The sequence below is a fragment of the Microtus ochrogaster genome, chromosome 21 (genome assembly GCF_000317375.1).
Source record: "Microtus ochrogaster isolate Prairie Vole_2 chromosome 21, MicOch1.0, whole genome shotgun sequence".
In the NCBI taxonomy this organism is placed as follows: domain Eukaryota; kingdom Metazoa; phylum Chordata; class Mammalia; order Rodentia; family Cricetidae; genus Microtus; species Microtus ochrogaster.
The window spans coordinates 30030124-30056944 of record NC_022022.1 but is presented as its reverse complement, the minus strand read 5'-3'; the positions used below and the strand labels follow the sequence as shown (position 1 = coordinate 30056944).

General features: G+C 41.9%; 1 protein-coding gene across 1 annotated transcript in view; it reads right to left on the bottom strand.

Annotated features, from left to right (window-relative positions):
- Manba (mannosidase beta) overlaps positions 1-26821 on the bottom strand; it is a 70544-nt gene that overhangs the window by 4374 nt on the left and 39349 nt on the right. Inside the window, exons 10-16 of the mRNA XM_005357323.2 lie at positions 25797-25948; positions 22296-22413; positions 20366-20452; positions 19021-19188; positions 16782-17000; positions 14134-14298; positions 2790-2934 (exon numbers count right to left, since the gene is read on the bottom strand). Of these exons, the coding sequence (XP_005357380.1) occupies positions 2790-2934; positions 14134-14298; positions 16782-17000; positions 19021-19188; positions 20366-20452; positions 22296-22413; positions 25797-25948 (1054 nt within the window). The remainder of the gene's footprint in view (positions 1-2789; positions 2935-14133; positions 14299-16781; positions 17001-19020; positions 19189-20365; positions 20453-22295; positions 22414-25796; positions 25949-26821) is intronic.

Here is a 26821-nt window from a genome sequence, read left to right as displayed (position 1 = left end):
CCTGCCTCTGCCTCCCAAGTGCTGGGATTAAAGGCGTGCGCCACCACCGCCCGGCTTGTCGGGGGTTTTTAAGGCACACGTGTGACGGAGTCTGTTTTGTGGGGGACTCAGGGGTGCTCGGGGACCTGTCCATCAGTTCTGGAGACTGTTTCATGTCAACCTCACAACAGTGGAAAGATAAAGGCAGGCGGGTAGCAATGGCTTATTTCCCAAAGGAAGAAAGATACAAGGGCTTAATTAAAACATGTTGGCCATGGTATCTTGAGCCCAAATTTTAATCCAAGATAGCTCTTTCTCAGAGGTAACCTTGCTTCCAGAAGCTCAGTACAGTACATCAATACTCTTTTGATTTGTTTGTTTGTTTAACACAAGATCCAGGCTAGACTTAAACCTTGGGTCTTATAACCTTAGCCTCCTGCAATTTTTAAGAGTTGGAATTACAAAGAGTGCACCAGTATGCTGCCTCCCAAGGTTCTTTTTTCCTACACGCACATAAAAAAAACAAATTAGTAGTACCAGGAAAGGATGCTTGTTGCAAATTCTCATTCATAAGAAATATCTAGATTTCGGTCTCCTTTCCCACAGGTACAAAATCTCCTAAGCAAAGCAAAACAGTTACTATACATAAAGGCTTTCACAGTCAGACTAAACAGCCAAATCCACGGCAATTAATAATACCTCCTACCAAAAAAAAAAACCCTCCTCAAATACAATGCAAAATTGTCAAGACTTGTAGAATTCCATGCCTTGTTCAGATGTCTGGTAGGATAAGCCTCCTGTATCGATTATATTTGAATCGCTATTAAAATATCACCACCAAAAGCAACTTAGAAAAGAAAGAATCTGTTTTGGCTTGAGGTTCCGGAGAGAGTCTACAGGGCAGGGAAAGCTGATTGACCACATTTTAGCCACGCGTGGGAAGCAGAGAGAAGAAGCAGGAAGAGGGATGACTTCCTCTAGCAAGGCTACACCTCCTAGAGGTTCTGTAAGGTCTCCAAACAGTACTGTCAGCTGGGGACTAAGTGTTTACACACATAAGCCTATGGGGGATATTTCTCATTCAATCCACCACAGCTTCACACCTAATCTTCTATTCTCTTCTTTTCTCAATATCTGTCTGAGAATGAAGATTCTCCCCAATAAAGAACCATTTCTGGAGGCCAGAAACAAAAAGGAAAAAAAAAAGGTGGGGAAAAAAAACCTTCTCAAGGAGGTTGATGTATAAAGTAAATTTTAATTTTGCTAAAATAGGAAGTGAACTTTCTAGAAAATGTTGTTAGCTCCTATCTGGAGGAGGGAGAAATGACGTAAAGATTTTAATTAACTAAACAGATAACATTTTTTTCCAGCTGCACAATTTTTAGAAAAACATCCTGATCATCCATTTTTTTTTGTCAATTATAAAGCAATTTGGTGACTAAGCCACTTTGAAGCAATAAATCAATGACAGTGGAGTGATTAATAGACTGTACTTAAATAAAAACAGAAGTGATTCAGTGTGTGGTGCTTACTGGGCCACAGGACATTGAGCTTGCTGCCTAACCTCCATAGACTGCTTTCTTACTTGCAAAACCAGAGCACAGTGCTTCCAGCATATTGTGCCAACAGCGGTGCACGGCTGTCTCCATGGGGAGGACAGGGATGGGGAGGTGGTAATACAATGTATGCTGCAAACTGTGGAGGCAGAAGAAAGATACAAACCAATTTCTTTCATGGTTTGCAAATTTTCAAGTTTTAATATTCCATTCCCAATGGTTCCTGTTCTTCTTAAAATAGCAACTGGGGGGAGAAGTGTGGTCTAGAGAAGCCAGCCCTGTGGATTTCTACTGGGGACGTTTTTCTGCTGGCAGGAGACAGCTCCTGGAGGAACTACAGTCTCATGAGAGACAGCCATTGGAGTGGACAGACTACAAGATGACCACACACTCTTTCACTTTATAGCATCCCGTTATTTCTGCGTCTGGGGGTCGGAGACCCACTATGGTCCTTGTAACTCTCTAAAGGTACAAAACCAGATGAAAACGCAAATCCCATTCCAGTCACATAACCAATTGCTCGTTGAAACGATTCAGCTGGCAACCTTTCTGACCTGCATTTCTGACTCCGCTACCTTTTCCAAGACACAAACAGAGCCATCTAACGGGGATTTTACAGACTTGAGTCAGAGTCAGCAAATGGGAAACTTTGACATTACACGAACCAATCTTCTACTTGGCAGAATTCTCCCACACAGAACAAGATCAACGCCCTTTGGGCCCTGAAAAGCCCTCTTAAATAAATTCAAAATGCTATGCAGTGGGACTGGAGAGATGGCTCAGTTCGTAAATTGCTGGCCCTGCAAGTTCAGAAGGTCAGCATCCATGTGAAAACCTTGGCGCACCAGCACGTCCAGCACTGGGAAGGCAGAGACTGAGGTTCCCTGGGCTTGTTGGCTGGCCAGCCTCACTGAATCATCAGCTCAAGACCGCCATGTTCAGTGGGGGGAAAGTAAGCTAGAAATTGAGAAGGACAGCTCATGTCTAACTCTGACCCATGTACACACACACACCATTCCACCCCATATCACACCTGGAATCTCTGAACACACTCTTCACCAGCCTGCTTTGCCCAGCATAGCAAGCTCATGGAAATACTGTTAGGAGCAGCTGCGTGGTGAGTTCATAGAGCAGGGTCAGGGAACAGCCTCTTTGGCCCAGTTCTCCTTGGGGTAATCTGATTCCTCAGGCTCCATGCTGTCCCAGTCCCTCTCCACACAGGCATTGATTTCTCTTGCACAAAGAAACACTTACCAAGAGAGGCCCAGGAAGGAGCCTGCCAGATATCATTCAGCTGCCAATACAGTGCCCCCATGGTGTGGCCTTGTCCGTCCACTATCTCGCTGCGGCTGCGCATGTAGAATTCAGTTTCTGTCTTGATACACTGGGCCTGCATCACCTGACCCAAGAGATAGTCACACATAAATGTTATTGTTTGATGCTGGCTATTTAGAGTTCAGAATTACAGGTTTAAAACGGTTGGTTGGTTTGCTTGCTTGCTTGCTTGCTTGCTTGCTCATTTTTTAGAGTAAACTGGAGAAACTAGAAAACTGGATTAGCATTAGGGATATATTATTTTTTATTAAATCTGGAGCTAGTTCCTTAGCATGAGAGAAACTTGTCTACAATGCGGGGGGGGGGCTTTTTTATTTTTTATATCAGTGAATGACAAAGGAAACAGGATGATATAAAAGCCAGTAATGATGCAGGCAATGAAGGAAAGCAAAAGTTATTATCCCAGAACCATTGCTGCATGTGACCAACATCAGGTTGTTTTTGCAACAGCAGATTTTACAAATACAGTCATAGTTAAAAAAAAAAAAAAAGCTTTTATTAGAAAAAAACTGTAAGAAAAACATTGTTGTTATAAGTAAACTATTTAGTCTCTTTTTTCTACTCAAGCTAACCTTTCACGTCATGGTTTTTGATAACCAACCTACTATTTCTTTTTGCTGCCATTTCTTTTTTTTTTTATTATTTTTTATTTTTTCGAGACAGGGTTTCTCTGTAGCTTTGGAGCCTGTCCTGGAACTAGCTCTTGTAGACCAAGCTGGCCTAGAACTCACAGAGATCCGCCTGCCTCTGCCTCCCGAGTGCTGGGATTAAAGGCGTGCGCCACCACTGCCCGGCTTGCTGCCACTTCTTTATTTGAGCAGGACAGATGGTATTATACCAACGAACGGAGAACATCTCGTTCTTGTTCACGAGGCACGGACAAACTCCAGGCAAGTCCTTAACTCCCCCCACCGCCTCTGGAAAACCAGTACTTCCTACTGCAGCTTTTCCTGATACTGCATCTTGTGGTCTGAGCTTGGAGTTCTGCTCAGGAGGGGCTCGTGGGTGGCCAGAGATCCTGGAGAGGTGGTCAGAGCAATGCAATTTCACTCAGAGAACAGGATGTGAGTCACCCCAGAAAGAGAAAAAGAAACCTTCCTGGCCACTAGAAAACGAAGTACAGATCACTTCTACAAATAACAAATCTCAGATGAAGGAAGAGCTTTTAGACAGTGGTAGGCTGGAAGGAGAGGAAGGAGTAATCAGGTTACTGCTCGCATGAGTCAGATACCCTTTTCCGGAAGGGTGAAGTCTTGGTCATCCAATAAATAGTGAGTATTGACAATATATACTCACTAGTATTTAGTTCATGATGCTAAACCTCTATCCAAGCAGAAAAGAGGATATAGCCTACCCTCATGGCACTTACTACCTCGTACAGAAGACAGGCCAGTGCTATCAGTTTCTGTGGTACAGCCAAAGGGCTTAGTTGGAAAAGTAAGGACTGTCCTAAGAGAATAGAGCAGAATCTTCCAACTAGAGATAACAATGTCTGTGGGCTGTGTGTGTGTGTGTGTGTGTGTGTGTCTGCATGTATGTGGCTGTGTGTGAACTAGCTAAGAACAGAAAGCAGGCTAAGGGGGCCTGGGCTGAGACAGCCTTGAGCAATGGAAGAACCTGGTAGGAATTCACACCCTGACCAGAGAAGCCACGGAAAGCATGGCAAAGGTCTACTGTATCCTAAAAGCAACTGAAGTCCTCGGATGCTATAAGGAGAAAGAGTGATGGGGCCAACTTGCATTCCCAAAATGCCACTAGGATTTCTGCACGGAGAAGCGGCTAGGCAGACTAGAAGGATCGAGAGAGGCATTCACAGAGTTGACGGAGTGTCTACTAAAGAATGCTATCTGCTGAGCTGCTTAAGACACAGCTGTCTTATCCTGAGCCAGCTTGCTGAGGAACACAGCAGTGACAGCCAGAAAGTGTGCCATAGGACAGTTTAAAAAAAAAAATCTGCAGCAAGCAGCACTGGTGACAGTCCATAATGACCACAATGTACACTTGGAATGTGTTGGTCTAAATATAGCTCAGAGGGGCTGAAATAAAACAAATAAACCAAAGAGTTGTTCTGTCAGTCAATCTAATCCGCAATTTGACTCAGGATCTCCAGCCAAGTTCCTTGTTAAAAAATAAATTCTCGTCTGAACTAAACAGAGTGGGATTTATCTACTTTGAGACCTTGACACCTGTGTATAATCTGAGTTCCCCCGCCCCCAGAGTAAGCCTCTGCACGTGTATTGAGTTACTGTACCAAATCAACTTAGCAAAGCGATTTCTAGAATGTCCTGTGAAGAGAAGCAGCCAAGAAGTGAGGGCTTAGTGGAGACAGATGGGGGAGGGTGTGTCAGGGCTGGGGTCTGCACTAAATACCCTTGTTCTAACCTCGGGCATGGGGAGCGGCTCCTTGGGTAAAGCACGTGCAAGCCGGAGGACTGCAGTTCAGATCCCTAGTGTCCAGGTAAACATGGAAAGCCATGTCAGCTGCCGGTAATCCTAGCACCGGGGAGCAGAAACGGGGGATTCCCCAAAGCAAGCTGAAATCAGTAAGCTCCGGGGTTCCGCAAGAGCCCTGCCTCAGTGAAGTAGACAGCAGTGGAGGAAAACACCCAGTGTCAACTCTAGTCACACACACACATGCACCTACATGCACATGGACATACATCATACATGCACACCATATACACACGAACACACATGAAAAATAAAAAGATTTAACCATTCAACAGCATGGAAAGCAACCCATTTGGTTTCAGGATTTCCTAATAATATCGAAATTGAGGGGAGCAGATAAAAATGTACAGCTCAATAAAAATCAATTAAAAATAAAAATAATATCCAAATCTACTTTAATCACTGGACCTCCAAATAATGCTTTTATAACCATGCTACATGTGGCCTGTGGGGACAATATCAGTTAAGGCCCCTGCCAATGTAACTCACACAAGCAATGCTCTGACTGGCCAGAAATCTCTTCTCACCCTGAGATTCATGAATCATTCACTGCTTCATGGACTATGTATGAAGGAGGGTTCACCAGCGGGGCAGGAAGTCTCCATTACGCTTCTGAGAAACAACTCAAGATTCCAGAACGCCCAGGACCCACAGTATCCCCAAAGGCTGGACCATTTCTGACATACCAACAAGGTTAATGAGCACGGAACACTCTGAGAATAGCCCCGAGACCAGAATCAGCCTCGATTTATGAGTTAGGATGTGGAAGAAGTGGACCATTTGAGGCATCTGGGATAGAAGCTACAGCCCTTCAATCTAGATTTATAAATTAAGGCAATTAAGAGAAAAGCGAACACCAGGATGAGGTATAATACAAGATATTGGCACATGCCAAGGTAAGTAGAGAAATCACCTATTTCAGGCAGAGATGAAACTGTCAGGACAAAGCTATGAAATATAGAATAACATATGCTTGATTGACTCTAAAACAAGCCACAACTAGATACTTTCCCGGTGGTGTTGATGGACCTAGCATGCTTTTCCTTTTTATTCAGGAGAAATTTGATTTTTTTTTTTTCAGGGAGAAGCAAAAAAAAAAAAAACCTCTAATGAGGTCCAGATTATTCACCTGGCCCTAAACTCTTTTGCAATCTCATTAACATATATTGCAATTCAAAAATCTTTATTTTTATTTTTTTCTTAGATTTATTCATTTTATTATTGTATGTGTGAGTGCCGTCTGCATGTATGTGCATCATCACCTACATGCTTGGTGTCTGTGGAGGTCAGAAGAGAGTATCGGGTCTCCTGGAACTGGAGTTACAGATGGTTGTGAACCACTATGTGGGTGCTGGAAATCAAACCCAGGTCCTCTGCAAGAGCAACAAGTGCTCTTCACTGCCTAGCCATCTCTCCACCCCCTTGCTGTGTTTTCACACAATTCTCTAAGAGCCCATCGTACATGAAATCAGCATGGAAAAGAACAGCCAAGACTTTGGAGCACTAGGGCTCTAGAGTAGGGTAGCAGATCCTACATACAGATAGTGTCAGTCCCATAACATGAATCTCATTTTACCCAAACCAGTTTTCACCAGTCAGGAATAATGTTTAAGAGTCATTTGTGGTTTAAATAAATATATTAAGTGTTCAAAGGTTTGGTCCCCAACTTGATACTAGATATCTGCTAGAAATTTTAGGACATAAGGACTAATAGAGGTTTTAGTATCATTAGAGGGTATCCCCTCAAAAAGGACTGTGGAACCCCTAACTTTCACTTCCTGGTCTTGAGGTAAGCATGTTAATTTGGTGATGGGCTACCCAATGGAATGGACCCAGCCAGTCATAGACTAAAACCTTTAAAATTTCAAACCAAAAAAGCCTTTCTCTTCCTAAGGTTTTCATCTTAGATATTTGCTGGTGATGAAAAACCTAATGCAGGAAAAAAAAAATGGCACAATGAAGCGGGTAGTCATTGCTACAGCAGAGATGCTACAGGGAAACTTTAACTCTTTTGCAGAAAGAGTTTGGGAAAGTTTGGGGGAACGGGCTAGGGGGGAAAACCCTAGTAAGCAGTAAGCAGAGTTTAATGGGAAATTCTGGTAAGGACTCAGAATCAAAATGCTGATAGGAACATGGAAAGTAAAGGCCAGACTGATGAGGTTTCAGTGTAAAATGAGAGTTCTGATCAGAATTAGCAGTGTTAGGGCAAAGAATGTGGATGCATATTGTCTATACCCGAGACTTCATGGGAGCCAGGCTGGCCTGTCCAGCAGAGAGCAGCACACCATTGATGGTGACAAAGTCATCACTCACCGCTTAGGCCAGATGTCCAGAGCCAGAACACGGAGGAGCAGAGAAGTAAGGTTTTAAAATAACTGAAACTTGACCAGAAAAATAACATGCGTAAATAATCTTTCAGTCGAAGACGTATAAGGAGTGGAAAATAAGCCAAGAGCACCCTACTGGAACAATGCAGAACAGGTCCCACCCACCACAGGTTCAGTGACAGCCAAGTATAAATTTTGTTCAAAGACTTTCAAGGGAAGAGTCTTCTGAGAAGGGACTCAAGGGGTGCTCTGCTTACTCATGACAGCCTAGGGTGGTAGGGCATTCAGAAACTACTGCACCTGTGACTCCAGGGGTCCAAGAATAACTTGTGCCAGACGCAGACCTTGACATCTCCCATGTGACGCTTTTTTTGGCAGGCAGGCGACATGCAAGAGCAACAGGGTCATAGAGGCTGCTAGTGACGGTTTCACGCCTCGGGGAGACCAGGCAGTGTGTTTGAAGAGCAGAGTCCCTGAGAGCAGCCCCTGATGGGGTCACACACAGAACTGTGAGCGTGACACTGAAGCTACCGTGGAGACCCTGGAAAGTAGAGTCGGCCAGGCTCTAGGGAAGGTCGTACTTGGGTTCTTGGTAGCACATATCCAAGCAGAGTGCCTGGAAGCTGCATGCTTTAGCGTGCCACTTTTGCCCTGCTGGATGCATGTCTTCCTCTCTTGATTTTGCACCTTAGATTTAAGCCTTTGATCCATTTGGTTAATCTTATGTGGTGCCAAGTAGGAGTCCATAGCATTTGAATATCTACCTGTTCCAAAACCATCTGTTGAAAATTCTGTCCTTCCCACTATTTTATTGTCTTGGGAATGGAAACTAGAACACCCTGTAGAGGGTTCTCAAAGATTTAAAAATGGCTTCATTACAGTCTACAGACACATTAGTATGTTTAGATCACAAAGGAATGATATTAGTTTATCAAAAACATACCTACATCCATGTTCTGTGTAGTATTATTCTTAACAACCAAAATACAGAATCAGCCTAAGTGTCTTGTCAACAAATGAGTAGGTAAAGAAAATGTAATGTATAAATACAATGGAAAAAAAGAGAATCGTATCATTTGTGACACTGTTAATTAACCTGGGATGTTGCATTAAGGTAAACAAGCTATGCTGGTTAGTGTGGATCAAGTCAACACAAACCTAAACCTATCTGGTAAAAAAGGATTCTCAATTGAGGGGTTACCTCCATCAGACCGGACTGTAGGCAAGTTTGTGGATCATGTTCTTGACTAGTGGTTGATGTCAGAGGACCCAGTTCACTGTGAGTGGTGCTACTCCCTAAGCAGGTGGTCCTGCATTGTACTTAAAAACAGGCTGAGCAAGCTATGGGGAGCAAGCTAGTAAGCAGTGTTTCTCCATAGCCTCTGCTTTAGTTCCTGCCTGTACGTTCCTGTCCTGCGCCTGTCCTGACTTCCCTTCATGGTGGACTGGGACTGGAATATGAGAGACAAATCCATCCTTTCCTCATCAAGTTGCTCTTGATCATGAAGTTTTATCACAGCAATAGAAACTTAGTTAGAACACAAGTCAACTGCAGAAAGAAAAATAACACTTAAAATCGTTTATATGTGCAGTTTCAAAATGTTGAATCCACGGAAGCAGAGAATAGAAAGGCTATCAGGGTCTGGGAGAAGGGAATGCTGATATACAATTCAGCTAGGAAAATAAATTCAAGAAATCTGTTGTGCACAACAGTGTCAAAATTTAATAAGATATTACATATTTCAAAAATGCAAAGAATGCAAATTCAGTATTGTCACCTCAGAAAAAAAGATGCATACGTGAAATAATGCATATGTTCTGACACTCCATCCCAAAAGGATAAAATAAAGATTATCTTTGACTTACAATGACGTTGCATTGAGGTAAGCTCATATAAATTAAAATGACCCTAAATGTGGGGCTGAAACTCACTTGGTTAGCAGTGACAGATCTATTCAGATGCTCTACTTCTTCTCCTGTCAGTTTTCAGTTCCACTAGTAACACTTTAAGTTCCTTGATGCTACTTGTCACAGCTGTTCATAGCTTTTCCTTACAATCAGTATTACTTCTGTAAGGCAAGTGGTATTATTTCTTCTTCCAGTCCTAGTTTGGTCATGAGACTCTTCACTTGATGAGTTCTATCTAAACATTGTTCATTTGGTTGGTCTTTCCAAAGAACTCATTGTTGCCTTCATCTTCTCCAGTGTTCCAGTAGGTTCTAGAAATTAATAAGTCAACCAAATGCCTCAATAGTTGCACAACTTCCCTTTTCTCAATGGTAAGCTTGTGGAATCTCATAAATAATTTAAAAACTGAAATTTCATTCTAGCCATTGACTTGAGTTCTTAGGCAAAATATGAGTCTTATGAACCTCTGTTTCCTCAGGTATGAAATTAAATAGTGGTGTAGCTGTAGCTCAGGGATAGGGAGCTTGCCTAGCATGTATGAGGAAAAGAGGCCTTGGGTTTAATTTTCTCAACATTGCCAAAATAAAAAGAAATAAACAAAATTCCACTTTATAATATAAATAGCCAACATGATGTCTGAAGATGTTGGAATTTCATGAGAAAGGGTTCAAAACATCTAATGGCCAAGTCATAGACATTTGATAGACACCTAGAAGAATGTTCATTGCCTGATTATTAAATCACATGATGCCTAATATATGCCATGTACACACACATACACACATGCACACACCTAACTTTCCTGTGGTGCTTAGGAAATAACCTAGATATAATCCATATGTCTGATAAGAGATATCCATAATCAAGAACCTCTACCAACCAAGAAAGACACAGAAAACCTATCACAAGTAAGTAGACACCTTGAATTAAACACTTCACTATAAAAGCTACCCAACTAGTTAATAAATATTTGAAAATGTGCTTGATTGCATTCCTTTTTAAAAAACAAAATTTATTTGATGTGTATGGGTGCTTTGCCTGTGTGTACCTGGTGCCCACAGAGGCCAGAAGAGGGCATTAGATTCTCTGGAGCTGGAGTTATGAGCAGCATATGGATGCTGGGAAACCAAGCATGGTTCTTAACCATGGAACCATCTCTCCAGCTCTTTAATCTCAGTTTTAACCAAGCAAATGAAAATTAAAGTCATTTAAGATGCATGCCCACCAGAATTCCTATCATTCAGGATGGACACTAGCAGCTGCTTAGAGTGAGATGAGCCAGCTGGAACCATAAAACTCTGTGAGACAAAGTGTCACTTTGTCTAACCACTTTGGGAAAATTCCTGGCAGTTTCCGTCAAAGCTAAATACTTGGTTTCCTCGCAAATCAATTGCATATCCAAGCCAGTACACTTGTCTGCAGTCTGAAACACTGTTCATAGCAGCACTGTTCAAAACAGCCTCCAGCTAGAAACAGCATGAGTGTCCTTTAGTGGGGAAACTATCTGCAGTGGGATTTGTTCCCATGATGAAACAGTCCACTCCAAGACAAAAGGATACACACTCATTGTACTATCGACTTAGGCAACTCTCACACAGCGCATTGAGTAAGCAAGCAAAAATAGCGTATGTTGAAATCTCGGTGTACAAAGACTAATTGAGGCGACAGGAATCAGATGGGCCTCTGGGAATTATCTGCTCCTGGGTTTTAGTGAGGTAAGTTTGAGCATTTAGCGTTAGTAGCCAGCTAGCCTGGGCTTGGAATGGCCTCTTCCTCTCACTCAGCTTCCCCCATGGCCTTGATGCGACCTGATTCTAAACGAGATGGGATCCCAGGGAAATGAATCTGCTACTTTCCCTTTCCCCTCCTTTCTCCACCTTTCTCCTACACTCTCCAGTCCTCCTCCTCTCCCTGTCCCCGGGAGCACTCACTCCAGCAGGGCGGTCACCTCAGGCTAAGAGCAGACAACTGCCAATAAATAAGTTTAAATAGTAAATAATTTAAAATCCCAGAACTGAAAACCAAGCCTCACCAGGTAAGAAAGGAACAGGACAAGCACACGGAGGCACCAAGTAGGGAGACACGGGAAATGAGTAATCGTATATACAATTTCCATTAAAATTTGCTTAAATGATGGGAAGGAAGGAGGAGCGGGAAGGAAGAAAAGAAGGAAGATAGTTAATTCTTTCTCTGGTTCATCTTCTCTACTTCCGCCCCCACCGTTTGTTCTTATTAGATACCCAAGAGGTTCAGAAGACCGGGGTATTATGCTATGTCACTTTTCAAGACACTAATAGTGACGAAATTTTGCAACTACCAAGAGTTTGAACTGAGGCGGCTTTGCAGCAAGCTGTCTTCGTAGACACGGAGACCTTTCCCTGGGTGGACCCTCTAGTCACAAGTAGGTTCTTCTGCCTCTTCAGGGCTCCCAATATTCCAGAGTCCCCTCGCATCCTCCTTTCTTCTCTGGCTTCTAACTGCCCCAAATGAGCCGCACACCCAGACAGGCTCGCCTCATCTATGACTCACAGCTGCCACCTTGGAAGAGTAGCTAAACTGAACCACAGAACTTGCCCCGGCAGGCCCTCTCGCTAACCACCTACTCCAGGAGGCTCACCGAGTCTCCAGCCACCCCTTAGCTTAGAGCCCCCTCTACTGCCTCCATTTGTTCCTAGCGTGTCTGCTGAGCATCTGATGCGTCAGGTGGGGAAGTCTTTGACCTGCCTGTGCCGCAGATAGCTCTAGTGGCAAAACTCAGGGGAAAAGGGTAACGTCGTGCTGTAGGCCCAGGTGTGAATTACACCTAACTTATTTAGTAAACAACAGGCATGATAAAAGACACAGGCCAGACCCACTACACAGAAATTAATTGTAACTGTTGGTCCTCAGTCTATAGCTTGCCTTTTCAAGTTCTAAGTGTTTTCAAGTTCTAAGGACTCTTCGCCTGTCTCAGTCATGAAGCTATTGTCTTGTGTTCTCTCTGAGGAGCTGATCGTACTGCTTTCCAGACTGCTGGTTGTCTCTTTGTCTCAGGGATCAAACCCACAGCCTGGAGCATGTAAGCATGACTCTGCCCCAAACCCACACATTGAATCTCAGATCAGTGGTGAAATTCATTTGTACACATGGAAGACTTTCATTTTTCAGTAAAGCCACCCGCTTCTTACAACACACTTCATAGAAAACGCTCTCCTTGAAAGGGGTACACTCATCCATTGCTGGTGGGAATGCAAACTTGTGCAACCACTTTGGAAAGCAGTGTGGTGGTTTCTCAGGAAATTCGGGATCAACTTACCCCTGGACCCAGCAATACCACTCTTGGGAATATACCCAAGAGAGGCCTTATCATACAACAAAAGTATATGCTCTGCGATGTTCATAGCAGCATTGTTTGTAATAGCCAGAACCTGGAAACAACCTAGATGCCCTTCATCTTCAGATGAAGAAAGTATGGAATATATACATATTAGAGTATTACTCAGCAGTAAAAAACAAGGACTTCTTGAATTTTGCATACAAATGGATGGAAATAGAAAACACTATCCTGAGTGAGGTAAGCCAGACCCAAAAAGAGGAACATGGGATGTACTCACTCATATTTGGTTTCTAGCCATAAACAAAGGACATTGAGCCTATAATTAGTGGTCTTAGAGAAGGAGAACCCAAAGAAAAACATATAGGCATCCTCCTGAATATTAACCTTCATCAGGCGATGAAAGGAGACAGAGACTCACATTGGAGCACCGGACAGAAATCTCAAGGTCCAAATTAGGAGCAGAAGGAGAGAGAGCACGAGCAAGGAACTCAGGACCGTGAGGGGTGCACCCACACACTGAGACAATGGGGATGTTCTACTGGGAACTCACCAAGGCCAGCTGGCCTGGGTCTGGAAAAGCCTGGGATAAAACTGGACTCTCTGAACATAGCGGACAATGAGGACTACTGAGAACTCAAGAACAATGGCAATGGGTTTCTGATCCTACTGCACATACTGGCTTTGTGGGAGCCTAGGCAGTTTGGATGCTCAACTTGCTAGACCTGGACGGAGGTGGGGGTTCCTTGGACTTCCCACAGGACAGGGAACCCTGATTGCTTTTCGGGCTGGGGGGGGACTTTATTGGGGGAGGAGGAGGGAAATGGGAGGCGGTGGCGGGGAAGAGACAGAAATCTTTAATAAATAAATAAATTTAAAAAAAAAGAAAACACTCTCCTTTTTCACGCGAGTTGCTGGGCTGCACAACCAGAAGCCAGGTGGCTGTATCAAGTGTGAGGCTATCTCTGCCCTCTGAGGGGAATCCTACTACTACCTTCACTGATGAACCCTTACACTAACCTTTAAACTAACAACATTTAATACACGATTTTAGAATTTCATAAGTTATTCTTGTGGGAGAAACAGAGCCAAAAGTTAAATGCAGATCTTATGGGTTACCATAACTCTATTGTGAAGGAAACAGAAGCCTCAATCAAGAGGATAAAAACCTAAACGCTTTCCACCTGACAAAGCTTACAAAATCTGCACTACTGCATAATGTTCAACGTAGAAACCTGCCAACTCCACGCTGAAAATGACTTACCTGAGTAAGGTAGATCATATCTTTAAATTTACGTAAGGGATCTGTCCTTCGGGGGAGTCTGAAGTGGAGCTGAACCTGCTCAAGCATCTCATCGTTACCATTTCCATGATGCTGTCGGTGAAGGGCAAAGCCGCTACTATAAGACCAGTCCTCTTTAGACGAGACCTTGGGAGGAAAGAGGAAGAGTTACAGATCTTCACAGTGAAGTGACTCTTCTTGTACATTCCTCACAAACCTGGAAAGGCCTGTACAAGTTAGAAAAGAACTTAAGGTTTGTTCTGTGGCATTAATTTCTTCTTTTTTTTCCTCTGAGCTTGTCCTGGAACTCACTCTGTAGACCAGGCTGGCCTCGAGCTCACAGAGATCCGCCTGTCTCTGCCTCCTGAGTGCTTGGATTAAAGGAGTGTACCATCACCACCTGGCTGCAGTGTTAATTTCTTACACTTAAAAAAGAAAATCATTCTTCTTATTGCTAGTCACCAGTTTAGTGATAGGGGTCTGTTTTCATATCTAGAAAGTTACATTTTAGTATTTAATGTGGGATTCCCCCTCTGTATGCTGTGAATATCATTGGTTAATAAAAGAACTGCTTTGGGCTTATAGCAGAGCTATAGGGGAACAGATCTAGGTGGGGAAATCTAAACTAAATGCTGGAAGAAAGAAGGAGGAGTTAGGGAAGAAGCCATGTAGTCTGCAGGAGACAGACGCCTAAACTTTACCCGGTAAGCCACAGCCACGTGGTGATACACAGATTAATGGAGATGGGTTAAATTAAGATGTGAGAGTTAGCCAATAAGAAGCCAGTGATTTCATTAATACAGATTCTGTGTGATTATTTCGGGCCTAAGCAGCTGGGAACTAACTAGTGGGCTCCTAATACTACAAGTATTTCTCTTAAAAGCCTTGCCTAGAAAACACAATTGTGTTTGTTAAAACGCTTATTACCTATATCTTCTTTCTGTTGTTGACGCTTTGTTTTCTGAGGCAGGAACCCATCTAGCACCCACACCCTCTAAGTGTTAGAATTTTGCTGAACTTCTGATCCTCCTACCACCCACGTGCTAGGCTCACAATCCAGTGCCAGCAAACTGGCTTGGCTGTGTGCACCTTACACTACTATTTCCTTTATTTACATAAATTCTGTGACTAGGCTTTTAGAACTGAATAATGGGCTACAGTCGCTATTCTGTTTTAAATGTCATGGTTTTAAATAAGAAATAAATGATGCTATTACAATATTAAATGTTTTAGAATTTGTTCAAATTCTGAATCCGAAAACTGTGTAAGCCAGCAGTTCTCAACCTATAGGTTGTGACCCCTTTGGGGGTTGAATGACTCTTTCACAGGGGTTGACTAAGACCATCGGAAAACAAAGATGTTTACAATACGACTCATAACAGTAACAAAATTAACCGTTATGAAGTAGCAATGAAAATAATTTCATGGGTAGGGGTCACCACACCATGAGGAACTGTATTAAAGGGTTGCAGCATTAGGAAGGATGAGAACAACTGGCCTAGACTATAGAATGAGTTACAGGCCAGCCTGGGTAACTAGCAAAATCCTGCCTTAAAAAATAAGTATTATTGAACAAAGGACCTGAATATGCATTTCTCAAAGGAAGACATAAAAATTATAATAAGCTTGAGAAGAAATGTTCAGAATAATCAGTCATCAAAGAAATGAAAATTTTCTATAAAGCTGTATTTCCACAAAAAAAATGTTTTTTAAAATGAAAAAAAGTGTTGGAAAGGGTGCAGAAAAGGCTGGGAGGGCAGCTGATCACTGTGGTCACTATGGAAAATGACTCTGAGCATTAAGAGTCTTAATGGTTCAGCAGCTGCACTCATAGGCTCGTCCCCCAGTTAATCTGAAAATGTTCATTCAAAAGCAAGGAGACTAAAGTTCACCTCTTCTAACATGGGTGGGAATCTAGTTCTGAATAGCTATAAATGGTTAGACTGTATATGAAGTATCGATTCAGGGTCAGCAGGCTGGCCCGGTTGGCAACAGTTGCCCAGCCTGATGGTTGAATCCCCAGACCTCCCATGGTAGAAAGAGAGAACCAGCTCCTACAAGTTGTCCTCTGACTGCCACACACATGTGACAAGAGTAAATGCCCATAATTAAGCAATAAATAAATAGATATATAGTTAAATGTTTTTATCAACTAGAGTTGGTTTTATGCACAACTATAAGCCAAACTTAAGCTTCCATACGCTTCCATTTAACTTTAAGTGTTCCTGAAGGCATACGATTAAAAACATAGTGGAAAGTTACCCAGTCAAAATAGTAATTATAAGATTTTAGCTCTCAGCCGCGCGGTGGTGGCGCACGCCTTTAATCCCAGCACTCGGGAGGCAGAGGCAGGCGGATCTCTGTGAGTTCGAGACCAGCCTGGTCTACAAGAGCTAGTTCCAGGACAGGCTCCAAAGCCACAGAGAAACCCTGTCTCGAAAAACCAAAAAAAAAAAAAAAAAAAAAAAGGAAAAAAAAAAAAAAAAAAAAAAAAAAAAAAAAAAAAAGATTTTTAGCTCTCTAGATGTTAAAGAAGAATTCTTTTCTTCCATCCTCTCCCTGAACTAGACTCTCTGAACCCACTGTCTACTGTTGTAAATCATGGGGAAATTGAAAGAGCAATGACTTACCTTCTCTAGTGTACTAAAGGAAGGCCAGGACTGGTAGCCATATTCGGATACAAACCGGGCTTTGGGGAACATCTTCCAATTCCAGCAGTCATTGGAATAGTCATAAAAATGGACATCGCCATAATGGTTGCTGTTAGGGTCGTTAGAGATCCAGCCTTCTGCCATGGTTTTGACCCCATTGGTAGGACTGGACACAATAAAAGGACGGCTCTTGTCTTCCTGGACATAGAAATAAAATGACTTTTAAGGATAATATGACAATTTGGTAAGGTACAGACTATTAACTTCTTATAAAAAAAAGTCTTAGAAATGTCAAATAGGTGAGAGAAAGTTAACAGGCTGGCCCCCACTCTCCCTGTCAACACTGCCCTGCTCTTCTTTGCTGTCCTTGTCCCATTACAAGCACCCGAGACCATGCTTTGTGGCACCTCTTCCCAATGTTTTCAACCATGCTTTGTCCCTTCTTACCCCAAAGGGAGTGCATCATCTCACGCAATTTCTCAACTTTGGTACTATTGACCGTTGGGTGAATATTGGGTATGGACAAGAGTGGTCAGAGTCTCCTGTTGTGACAACATCTCTAGCTTATGACACCTGCCAGGTGGCATGAGTCTCTTCACCTAACGAGTCTTCAGCCGTGACAAATTTTCTCTAGGGACAAGATTACTGCATTTCAGGAACCTGGGTCAAGAACAAAAGCTACTGAGTCAGATACACTTGGGTTTAAAACTCAACTCAGAATCTTCCCGGTTTGGCACAGGAAGAGTCAGGAGTTTTAGCTGTAAAATGAAGAAACTTCAAGATCATGCTCTTAGATGCTTGTTTGGAGCAAGATGAACCACTAGGAACTATTCATAACAATTATACCTTGATGGAAACAACAGTAATTATTCCATAGCATTTAATGCTACCCATCTTCAAGAAAATCTGTAAACATCTTCATGACCTAGGATGAAGTTATCTGTGAAGCTGGAGACAAAGAACCACCAGAGCTCTTAAGAGTCCCGCTAACTCAATTTGAGAAGTGGAAGAGTGGACAGTAAGCAAATTGCCAAAGATCTCATAGACGGGATTGTGAATCATGGGCATTTCATCACCATACTGTTAAATAAAAATCCCCAGACATTAAAATCAACTTCTTGCACTAATCAGATGTGAGAAATAAGTATTCTTAACTGTTGAACCATTTCTCTAACACCCACATGGTGGCTCACAACTACCAGTAACTCAAGTTCCAGGGGACCCAATGATCTCGCCAGGCACCAGCCATGCACGTGGCACACACATGTACACTCAGGCAAGCACTCATAAAATAAAATCAGTAAATCTTTTAAATATACACATGCAAAATCATTTACTAGACATATCTAGATGTTACCTATCACATACTGTTTTTAAAAATATATTCCTGCCAGATGGCAGTGGCATACACTTTTAATCTCAGCAGAGAGACAGAGGCAGGCAGACCTCTGTGAGTTCAAGGCCAGCCTGGTCTACAGAGCAAGTTCCAGGGAACCCAGGCTTGTCTTGAAAAGACAAACAAAAAAAATGCTTTTTCAAATTACTTCAGAATATATGACTACAGAGACAAAATTGGAAAGACAGTTAAATTATTATATTACTTAGCAAATATTAGAGTTTTTAAACAATCTTTAGAAAGAGTTACTGTAAAAAGATCACCTTCTCACCATAAAAAAGGCCACTGTATGTATTAGCACATACGGTACAGGATGCCTGGTTCACAATAGTGATGCAAGGAGAACCCCCACAGAGGACCCCAAGATTCCCTGGCAACCTGAACTGCCCTAGTCTCGTGACTTTCACACCAAGATGTTCATATATGATACCCACCAAAATATATATCAACACGTACAAGTAGACCTGTATTCGTGTATGCAGTCACAGACCCGCAGAGGTGGTATAACACAAACACATCTGACCCAGAGACCCAGCAAACATTTGAGGGTCTATGCATGAACTCTAGAGTGTGTGACAACCTGCAATGGGAAGTGCTGAACATGTGTGGAGATTCCCAAAGATAGTTTATCTTCCAAGTAATCCATACACATCCCATGCATAGAACATTATAGTGAACTAGAACATTCTAATGAAATACTCTGTTTTCAAATGATGTTCCACAGACTGCCTTAAAAGAGGCATACAATCTACTACGCCAATATTGGGACCTATGCATTTTAAAAACACCTTAAATTCTACTGCACCAAAACCAATTACTTACTGATAAGACAATCTCTCTGATGTTTCTCACATAGAGGGTCACATAGTCTTTAAAGTAGGTTTCCAAGTCACTGGAATTTACATGAAACCAGTTCACCCTCAAGGCCACTTCATTCTCGTTATTACCACTCCATATGATGATGGAGGGGTGAGATTTCAGTCTCCTGATCTGAAAGTTAAGAAAACATGAAGTAATTTCCCCATACCTAACATAGCAAAGCTCACAGCTATAATGATTAATAAGATTACAATCATTGCATTTCTGCATAGAAATTCTTGCCTACCTGGTAATTCACAAAATGGCTACTCATGCACTATGGAAAGACAATTTTAATAGTTCTCTGAAAGACTAGGGGAGGTAGCTTTCTAATTAAACATGAAGGCTTAAACGTGAGTGTTGTGAAATATTTGATTACACTATGTAATGTCACTATGATTGGTTTAATAAAAAACTAAATGGCCAATAGCTAGGCAGGAGGTATAGGCAGGACTTCCAGACAGAGAGAGTTCTAGGAAGAAAGAAGGGGGAGTCACCAGCCGGATGCAGTGAAAGCAGGACCTGCAGAAGGAGAGGTAAAAGCCACAAGCAATGTGGCAGCACATAGATTAATATAAATGAGTCAATTTAAGTTATAAGAACTAGTTAGAAACAAGCCTAAGCTAAGGCCAAGTTTTTGTAATTAATAAGAAGTCTCTGTGTTGTTATCTGGGAGCTGGTTGTTGCCAGGGCAGAGAAAGACTTGCTACACCTGAATTCTATTCCCAGCACCCATGTTGAAAACTGGGAAGGGTGGAGAGCATTCGTGGTGCTGGGGAGGAAGAGACAAGGGAATCTCAGGGTTCCCTGGCTAGCCAGCCTATCCTAACCCATGATTCCCAGGTCCCAGAGAGTGGAATAAACAAACAGGCAAATAAATAAGCACATAACATCATTGAGTAGGCTTATGTGGGACGCAAAACAATTGTGGATTCCAGTGCCACATTTCATCTTTGTCCTGAGCTGGAGTGCTGTCCATTTGCTTAGGAAAAGGACAGGAGCAGCAGGATTGGTGGATGGACATGTTACACTGAGATGCCCATTAAACCTCTGACCATACCACCAAGCAGGGGTGGATACTCGATGAGGGATTCATTGGAGACTGGATGATCGGGCGTTAATCTGGGGGTTGTCAGCAAGTAGGTGATGTTATAGCCCTGACACTGCTGAATCACTCACAAAATCAACTTCCAGACTGCAGTTTTTCATGGGATTGAGTAGAAAACAACTAAAAGAAATGAGCGATTTAACAAAAGGAACAACTAAGATGCGCATGCGTTCTCTTCTCGGAGGTGTAGCAATAGCATACCTGGTAAGCAACTTCAGCTCTCACTGACTCCACGAAGCTCCGCCCAACTGGATAAAGGGCGCAGGCAAACATAAAGTCCTGCCATACCTGTCAATCAAAAGAAAAAGCAGCGTCATCCCACGGAAAGCCTGACGTCATCCTCACTGCGGGGATTATCTTTCACATAAAGGAAAGGCAAGTTCTGCAAACGTGCCCATCTGAGCGCCTCTTTACAGTGTGCCCACACGCTGAAGGACTTTCCAGAGTTACACAAAAATATTTAGAAGCCTGAGAGCACGCTCAGTAAGGAGGAAAGATGAGGAAGGAAGGATGATTCTTCAGAAAAGGAAATAATGAGAGAGTAGGAGAGATGGAGCTTTGGGTCCTTCCTCATTCTTCCTTCTTTCTCATTTCGCCAGGCACGGAGTAGTGAGAAATACACCAGACTGGTAAAATTATAGTTGCTTTAGAAAGGATTTAATTTTTTCCACAGCTAGAAGATCACTAGACGCCCACTTTACTAATGAGACCGTGAAGTCCTTTCCAAGAAGGCCTATGTGAAGCGGCTGATCAAAGCAAAACCACCAAGCAGCCTGCCTTCCTGCCAGTCTTGATTCTACCATAGAGAGTGAGCTGGTGGGCAAGATACACACCCTCTTCACGGGTCACTTTACACTCTGTAAATCGGACAAAGGACAAGAGGAACCATGTCGTGGAAGTTGGAAAAATACTAAAACAAAACGAAAACGAAAAAAATAATGCAGATAAAAATGCCTGGCATTCAATGAACAGTGTGGCGTGTGGCTGCCATCACGATGCAGGCCTATCACTGCTGCTGTGATTCCAAATCTCCTCTGGCACTCTGTGTGTCTGATGATGACTGTATTTCTAGAACTAAAAAGATACACAATCTACCCTCGGTATCTATGAGTTTTGCATTCAAGCTATGCCAACTATCCAAACATAGATTTGACTATGGGTCAAAAAAAATATACAGAAAAAGACCCTAAAGAAAATATATACCAAACCTATACAGGTTCTTCTGGTTGTCATCAGTCCCTAAGTAATAAGTATGGCAACTGTTTATAGCACAGTCACAGGTCTGCAGAGATGGCGCAGGGGTTAAGCTCACTGGCTGCTCACTCATGCTCAGTTCTCAGCACCCACATGGAAGCTTATACCCTCCTTAACTCCAGGTCCAGGAAATCTGATTCCCTTATGAACCTCCAAGGGCACCAAGCGTGCACATGGCAAGCTGCACACATAGACACTCATATATACAGTGTGTGTGTGTGTGTGTGTGTGTGTGTGTGTGTGTGTGTAAAATGTATCATGTTAGATGAAGCTCTGTAAGTGACCCAGTACTAACGTACAGCATATGTCAGGATGCGGGTAGTTCTTTGTGAACATTCTACTTCTTTATGTGAGAAGACTGAGTATCTAGGTACCACAGGGCTCCTGAAGTCAGCTCTCTAGAGACACTGAGGGATGAAGGCATCTTGCTTGGTCCTCCTTGTAGCAAAATTTGAGAACTAAGAACATCTTTTCTTTGGTTAATTTTATTTTTTTTGTTTCTCTCCAGAGTTCATGGGAACTCTTTAAATATTCAATATTTTATTATATATATATACCTACATATCACAAGAAAAATCATGAAGGAAGTGTAGAAAGAGATATTTGATTATATCTCATATACAATAGTAATTATTTTTAAATAGTGGAGAATTCTGGTATTTGTTAGCAACTCTAGTCCATTTATTCCTTGGACAAAATTAATAAATAAATGATTAAACATAGATAATAAGGAATGAGGAACCTTCATTCATTCAATGAGGAATGAAGTAAGGAAGATGATTCCCTGCTCTGAGAGAGGTTTAAAGGGGCAATAATATCAACTCACAACATCAGACTGAGGGACGAGTCACCCATCAAGACCGTGTCACATACTTACCATGATTCCAAGTTCATTGCAAAGTTCATAGAATCCATCCTGCTCATAGATACCTCCTCCCCACACCCGTAGAGTGTTCATGTTGGCATCCACAACAGACCGCAGAAGGACCTGCAACCTGGAGAAGGGATTGCAAAGGCAAACACTATTTTATAAACTGGGGGACATTACCAAATATTTCAAATCTGTTAAGGGAAAAGGCCACTTTAAAATCAAAATGATTTTGCTCTTCTGAATGCCAAAACCATGAGGTAAAATAACACAGAGACCGGTCGTAACCACATTAAGCAAACAAGCTGAAAAGCTATGCATGATGTCTTCAGTATGTAAGTTGTCAGAAACCTTATACTATTTTTTAAACTCTTTTTGTTTTATATTTCGGCATGTAGAAAAATGCAGCACAGGGCTGGGGAAATGGCTGAGAAAGTAGAGTACTCGAGCCCCAGCATGAGGACCTGGATTTGACTCCAAACACTCCTGTAAATCGCGGGATGGGCAGGCGCATGCCTGTAATTGTAGCCAGTTAGTTAGCTCCAGGTTCATGAGAGACCCTGTCTCCAAGGGTAGGGTGGAAAGTGATGAGCAAGAACAGTGACCTCTGACCTCCACGTGTGCACATACACTGAACACATACATACATACACATAAAAAAGCACAGTATAAACACTCCATATATATAAACGTTTATTAATTTTTAAGTTCTAATGTCAAAACCTTCAGAGAACACTTGTAGTTATCTTACAGATAAAGAATTTTCATGGTTTTGCTTAGTTTTATAAGTTCTGTTGTGTCTATATTTAAGGTACGTGGCATGGTGCTGTAGGGTAGCTGTTGACAGTAAGAAGGTCACTGAAGTGGATTAACAAAGCCATAATTTTGAATTATCTATCTCCCTTTGGTTTTGTCCATAGAAAAATTTTGTTACCCAGAATCCTCATGTCTTCACATTGTCCTTCTGGTCTTCAGACTCATTCTCCAGACACACCGACTACTTTGTTCTTATATTTTTGCATTTTCCCCTCCCACCAAGAATTTTTTAGTTCTTTATTGAAGTAGAAAAAAGGCTGGTGGGATGGCTGGGGGGGGGGGGTAAATTATTTGCTGCTCAAGCCTGAGGACCTTAGTTCAAATCCCCAGAACTACACAAAGCTGGGTTCTATAGCACACAACTGTAATTCCAGCAAGACAGGAGGTGGAAACAGATAGCCTGTCACATACAGTGGTGAACAAAATAGAGACCCAATCTCAAGTAAGATGGATGATGAAGATGACATGCAAGGTTGCCCTCAGTGTAGGATAGTTTTATGTCAACTTGACCCAAGCCACAATTAGCAGAAAGGAGGAAGCCTCAATTAAGAAAATACCTCTAAAAGATGGGAGACTGTAGGGCATTTTCTTAATTAGTGATTCATGGTGGGTAGTCCATCCCTGGGCTGCTGGTCCTGGGTGCTGTAAGAAAGCAGGCTGAGCACGCCATAGAGAGTAAGCCAGTAAGCAGCACTCCTCTGTGACCTCTACATCAGCTTCTGCCTCCAGGTTCCTGCCCTGTTTGAGTTCCTGTCCTGACTTCCTTTGATGATGAACAGTGATGTGGAAATGTAAGCCAAACAAACTCTTTCCTCCTCACTATTAGCATGAGAGGCTTCATTCCAGAGATGGCAGGGATGGTTCAACATAATCCACCATATAAACAAACTGACATCTCATTAGATGCTGAAAAAGCTTTTGACAAAATACAACATCCCTTCATGATAAAAGTCTTGGAGAGAGCAGGGATACCAGGAACCTAAACATAATAAAGGTAATAGACAACAAGCCAACAGCCAACATCAAACTAAATGAAGAGAAACTCACAGTGATCCTACTGAAATCAGGAACAAGACAAGGTTGTCCACTCTCTCCATATCTATTCAGTATATTTCTTGAGGTCCTCACTAGAGCAATAAGACAACAAAAGGAGATCAAGGGGATACGAATCAGAAAAGAAGTCAAACTCTCGCTATTTGCTTATGATATGATAGTTTACATAAGCAATCCAAAAGGTTCTACCAAGGAACCTCTACAACTCATAAACACTTTCAGTAATGTTGCAGGATACAAGATTAATTAAAAAAAATCAGTAGCCCTCCTGTACACAAATGATAAAAGAGCTGAGAAAGAAACCAGAGAAACATCACCCTTCACAATAACCACAGATAGCATAAAATATCTCAGAGTAACTATAATCAAACAAGTGGAAGACTTGTATGAGAAGAACTTTAAATCTTTGAAAAAAGAAATTGAAGAAGACACCAGAAGGTGGAAAGATCTCCCATGTTCTTGGGTAGGTAGAATCAACATAGTAAATATGGCAATCTTACCAAAATCAATCTGCAGATTCAATGCAATTCCCAGCAAAATTCTTCAAAGACCTTGAAAGAATGGTACTCAACTTCATATGGAAAAGCAAAAAAACCCAGGATAGCCAAAACAATCCTGTACAATAAAAGAACTTCTGGAAGCATCACAATCCCTGACTTCAAACTCTACTACAGAGCTACAGTACTGAACACAGCCTGGTATTGGCACAAAAAACAGACAGGAGGACCAATAGGACCAAATCGAAGATCCGGATATTAATCCACACACTTTTGAACACCTGATTTTTGACAAAGGAGCAAAAAATATCAAATGGAAAAAAAGAAAGTATATTTAACAAATTGGTGCTGAAATAACTGGATATCAACATGTAGAAGAATAAAAATAGATCCATATCTATCACCATGCACAAAACTCAAATCCAAATGGATCAAAGACTTTAACATAAAGCCAGCCACACTGAACCTCATAGAAGAGAAAGTGGGAAGTACACTTGAACACATTGGCACAGGAGACCACTTCTTATTTATAACCCCAGTAGCACAGACACTGAGAGAAGCAATTATTAAACTGAAAAGCTTCTGTAAAGCAAAGGACAAGGTCAACAAGATAAAACTAATCCCACCCCCCCCAAAAAATATACACATGAATGAGGGCATGTGCATGCGCACACACGTGCGTATCTCCCCACATACACATCATACACACAAAAGATTTTTTTTAAAAAGTAAAATAACATGTTAGCATAATAAAATAAATGTAGGCCCTTATCCCTTAAAACCATGCTTGAAATTATTTAATGTATTCTTTGAAGAACAACAATGAGCTGGATTTAAATGTTTAAGACTAATTAGTTCAAATATCAATTTGTCATTTTCTCCAAAGAAAACACATAATAATAGTTTTGTAAAACGTGGATGGGATGTCTTTAACAGTCTCAAACTAGCTAGATGCATCTTAAGAGGGAGCGGGTATGATTGAAAATAATTGTGCCTATCCTAAAATCTCTGTTATCCAATCATTTTGCAGGTCTCAGGTCCTTCTGCTGGGAGTGAAAGAAACAGATGGGAATAACTCTGATCTCTGAGCTTAGCAGCGGTATAGAGAGGTAGGGGAAGGAGAGGCAAAGAAGCCAACACTCACAGTTCGGGAGTCACTCTATCTTGGAATGAGTCAGCTGGGATCCAGTTTGAGCCTTTCAGAAATATAGGAAGTCCATTAATTTTGAAGTAGAAACTCAGGCCAGGAGATCCTTTTATGGACTCTTCGATAAGTTGCACTGTCCTGAAATAAACCTACCGTGAAAAGAAATAAATATTGAACATAAACTTAAAAGTGCAAGTGAACTTGTTCTTTAAACCAAAAAGTAGGGGGTTAGGAAGATGGCTCCCAAACAGGAGGACCCAAGTTCGAATCCCCAGCACCCAGGTAAATATGACCACATACTCCTATAGCCCCCATCTACTGTCAAAAAAAAAAAAAAACTGAGACAGCATTTGCCATCTTCCCTCTCACTACCTAGAAAGATGGTGAACTTTCCAGAGACATGTGATATTGGATGATATCATAATGGCAGATAGTAGATGCGGTCTGCGTGTTATAATCAAAACTCGCTTTAGAGTTAAATATTTTAGCTAATTGCAGAAGAACATTTATAAAAAATTATTTCCTACTCTAAGGATGAGTTGCAAAAATGTGACTGGAAGGCTTAAATTCTCAGGCTCCGATGAGGCTCCACGGAAAGCCTGCCCGACTAGCATACAGAAAGTCCTGGGCTGGATCCCTGTGTCACATAAAGCTAGGAACGGTGGCACATGTCTACGATTCCAGAACTCAGAGTCTGGGAGCAGTGGGAACAGAAGTTAAAGGTCATCCTTATGTACATACAAAGTTTGAAACCACACTGGGCTATGAGAAACCTGTTCTAAAGAAAAGAACACTTCAATTCTCAATCCACAGCTGTGTAGCCTACTCCTAAAATGGTTGAAACTTGAAAATGACAGATAAGAGAAATTGGGTGTAACTCTAAATAAGAAATGGAACTCTGATGAAAGGCATCTTTCCCTTGACTTTCCAGAAGTCAGTAATTTATTATTATCTAATGCAAATGTAACATCTTTTAAGAAATATTTATGGGGGCTGGAGAGATGGCTCAGAGGTTAAGAGCA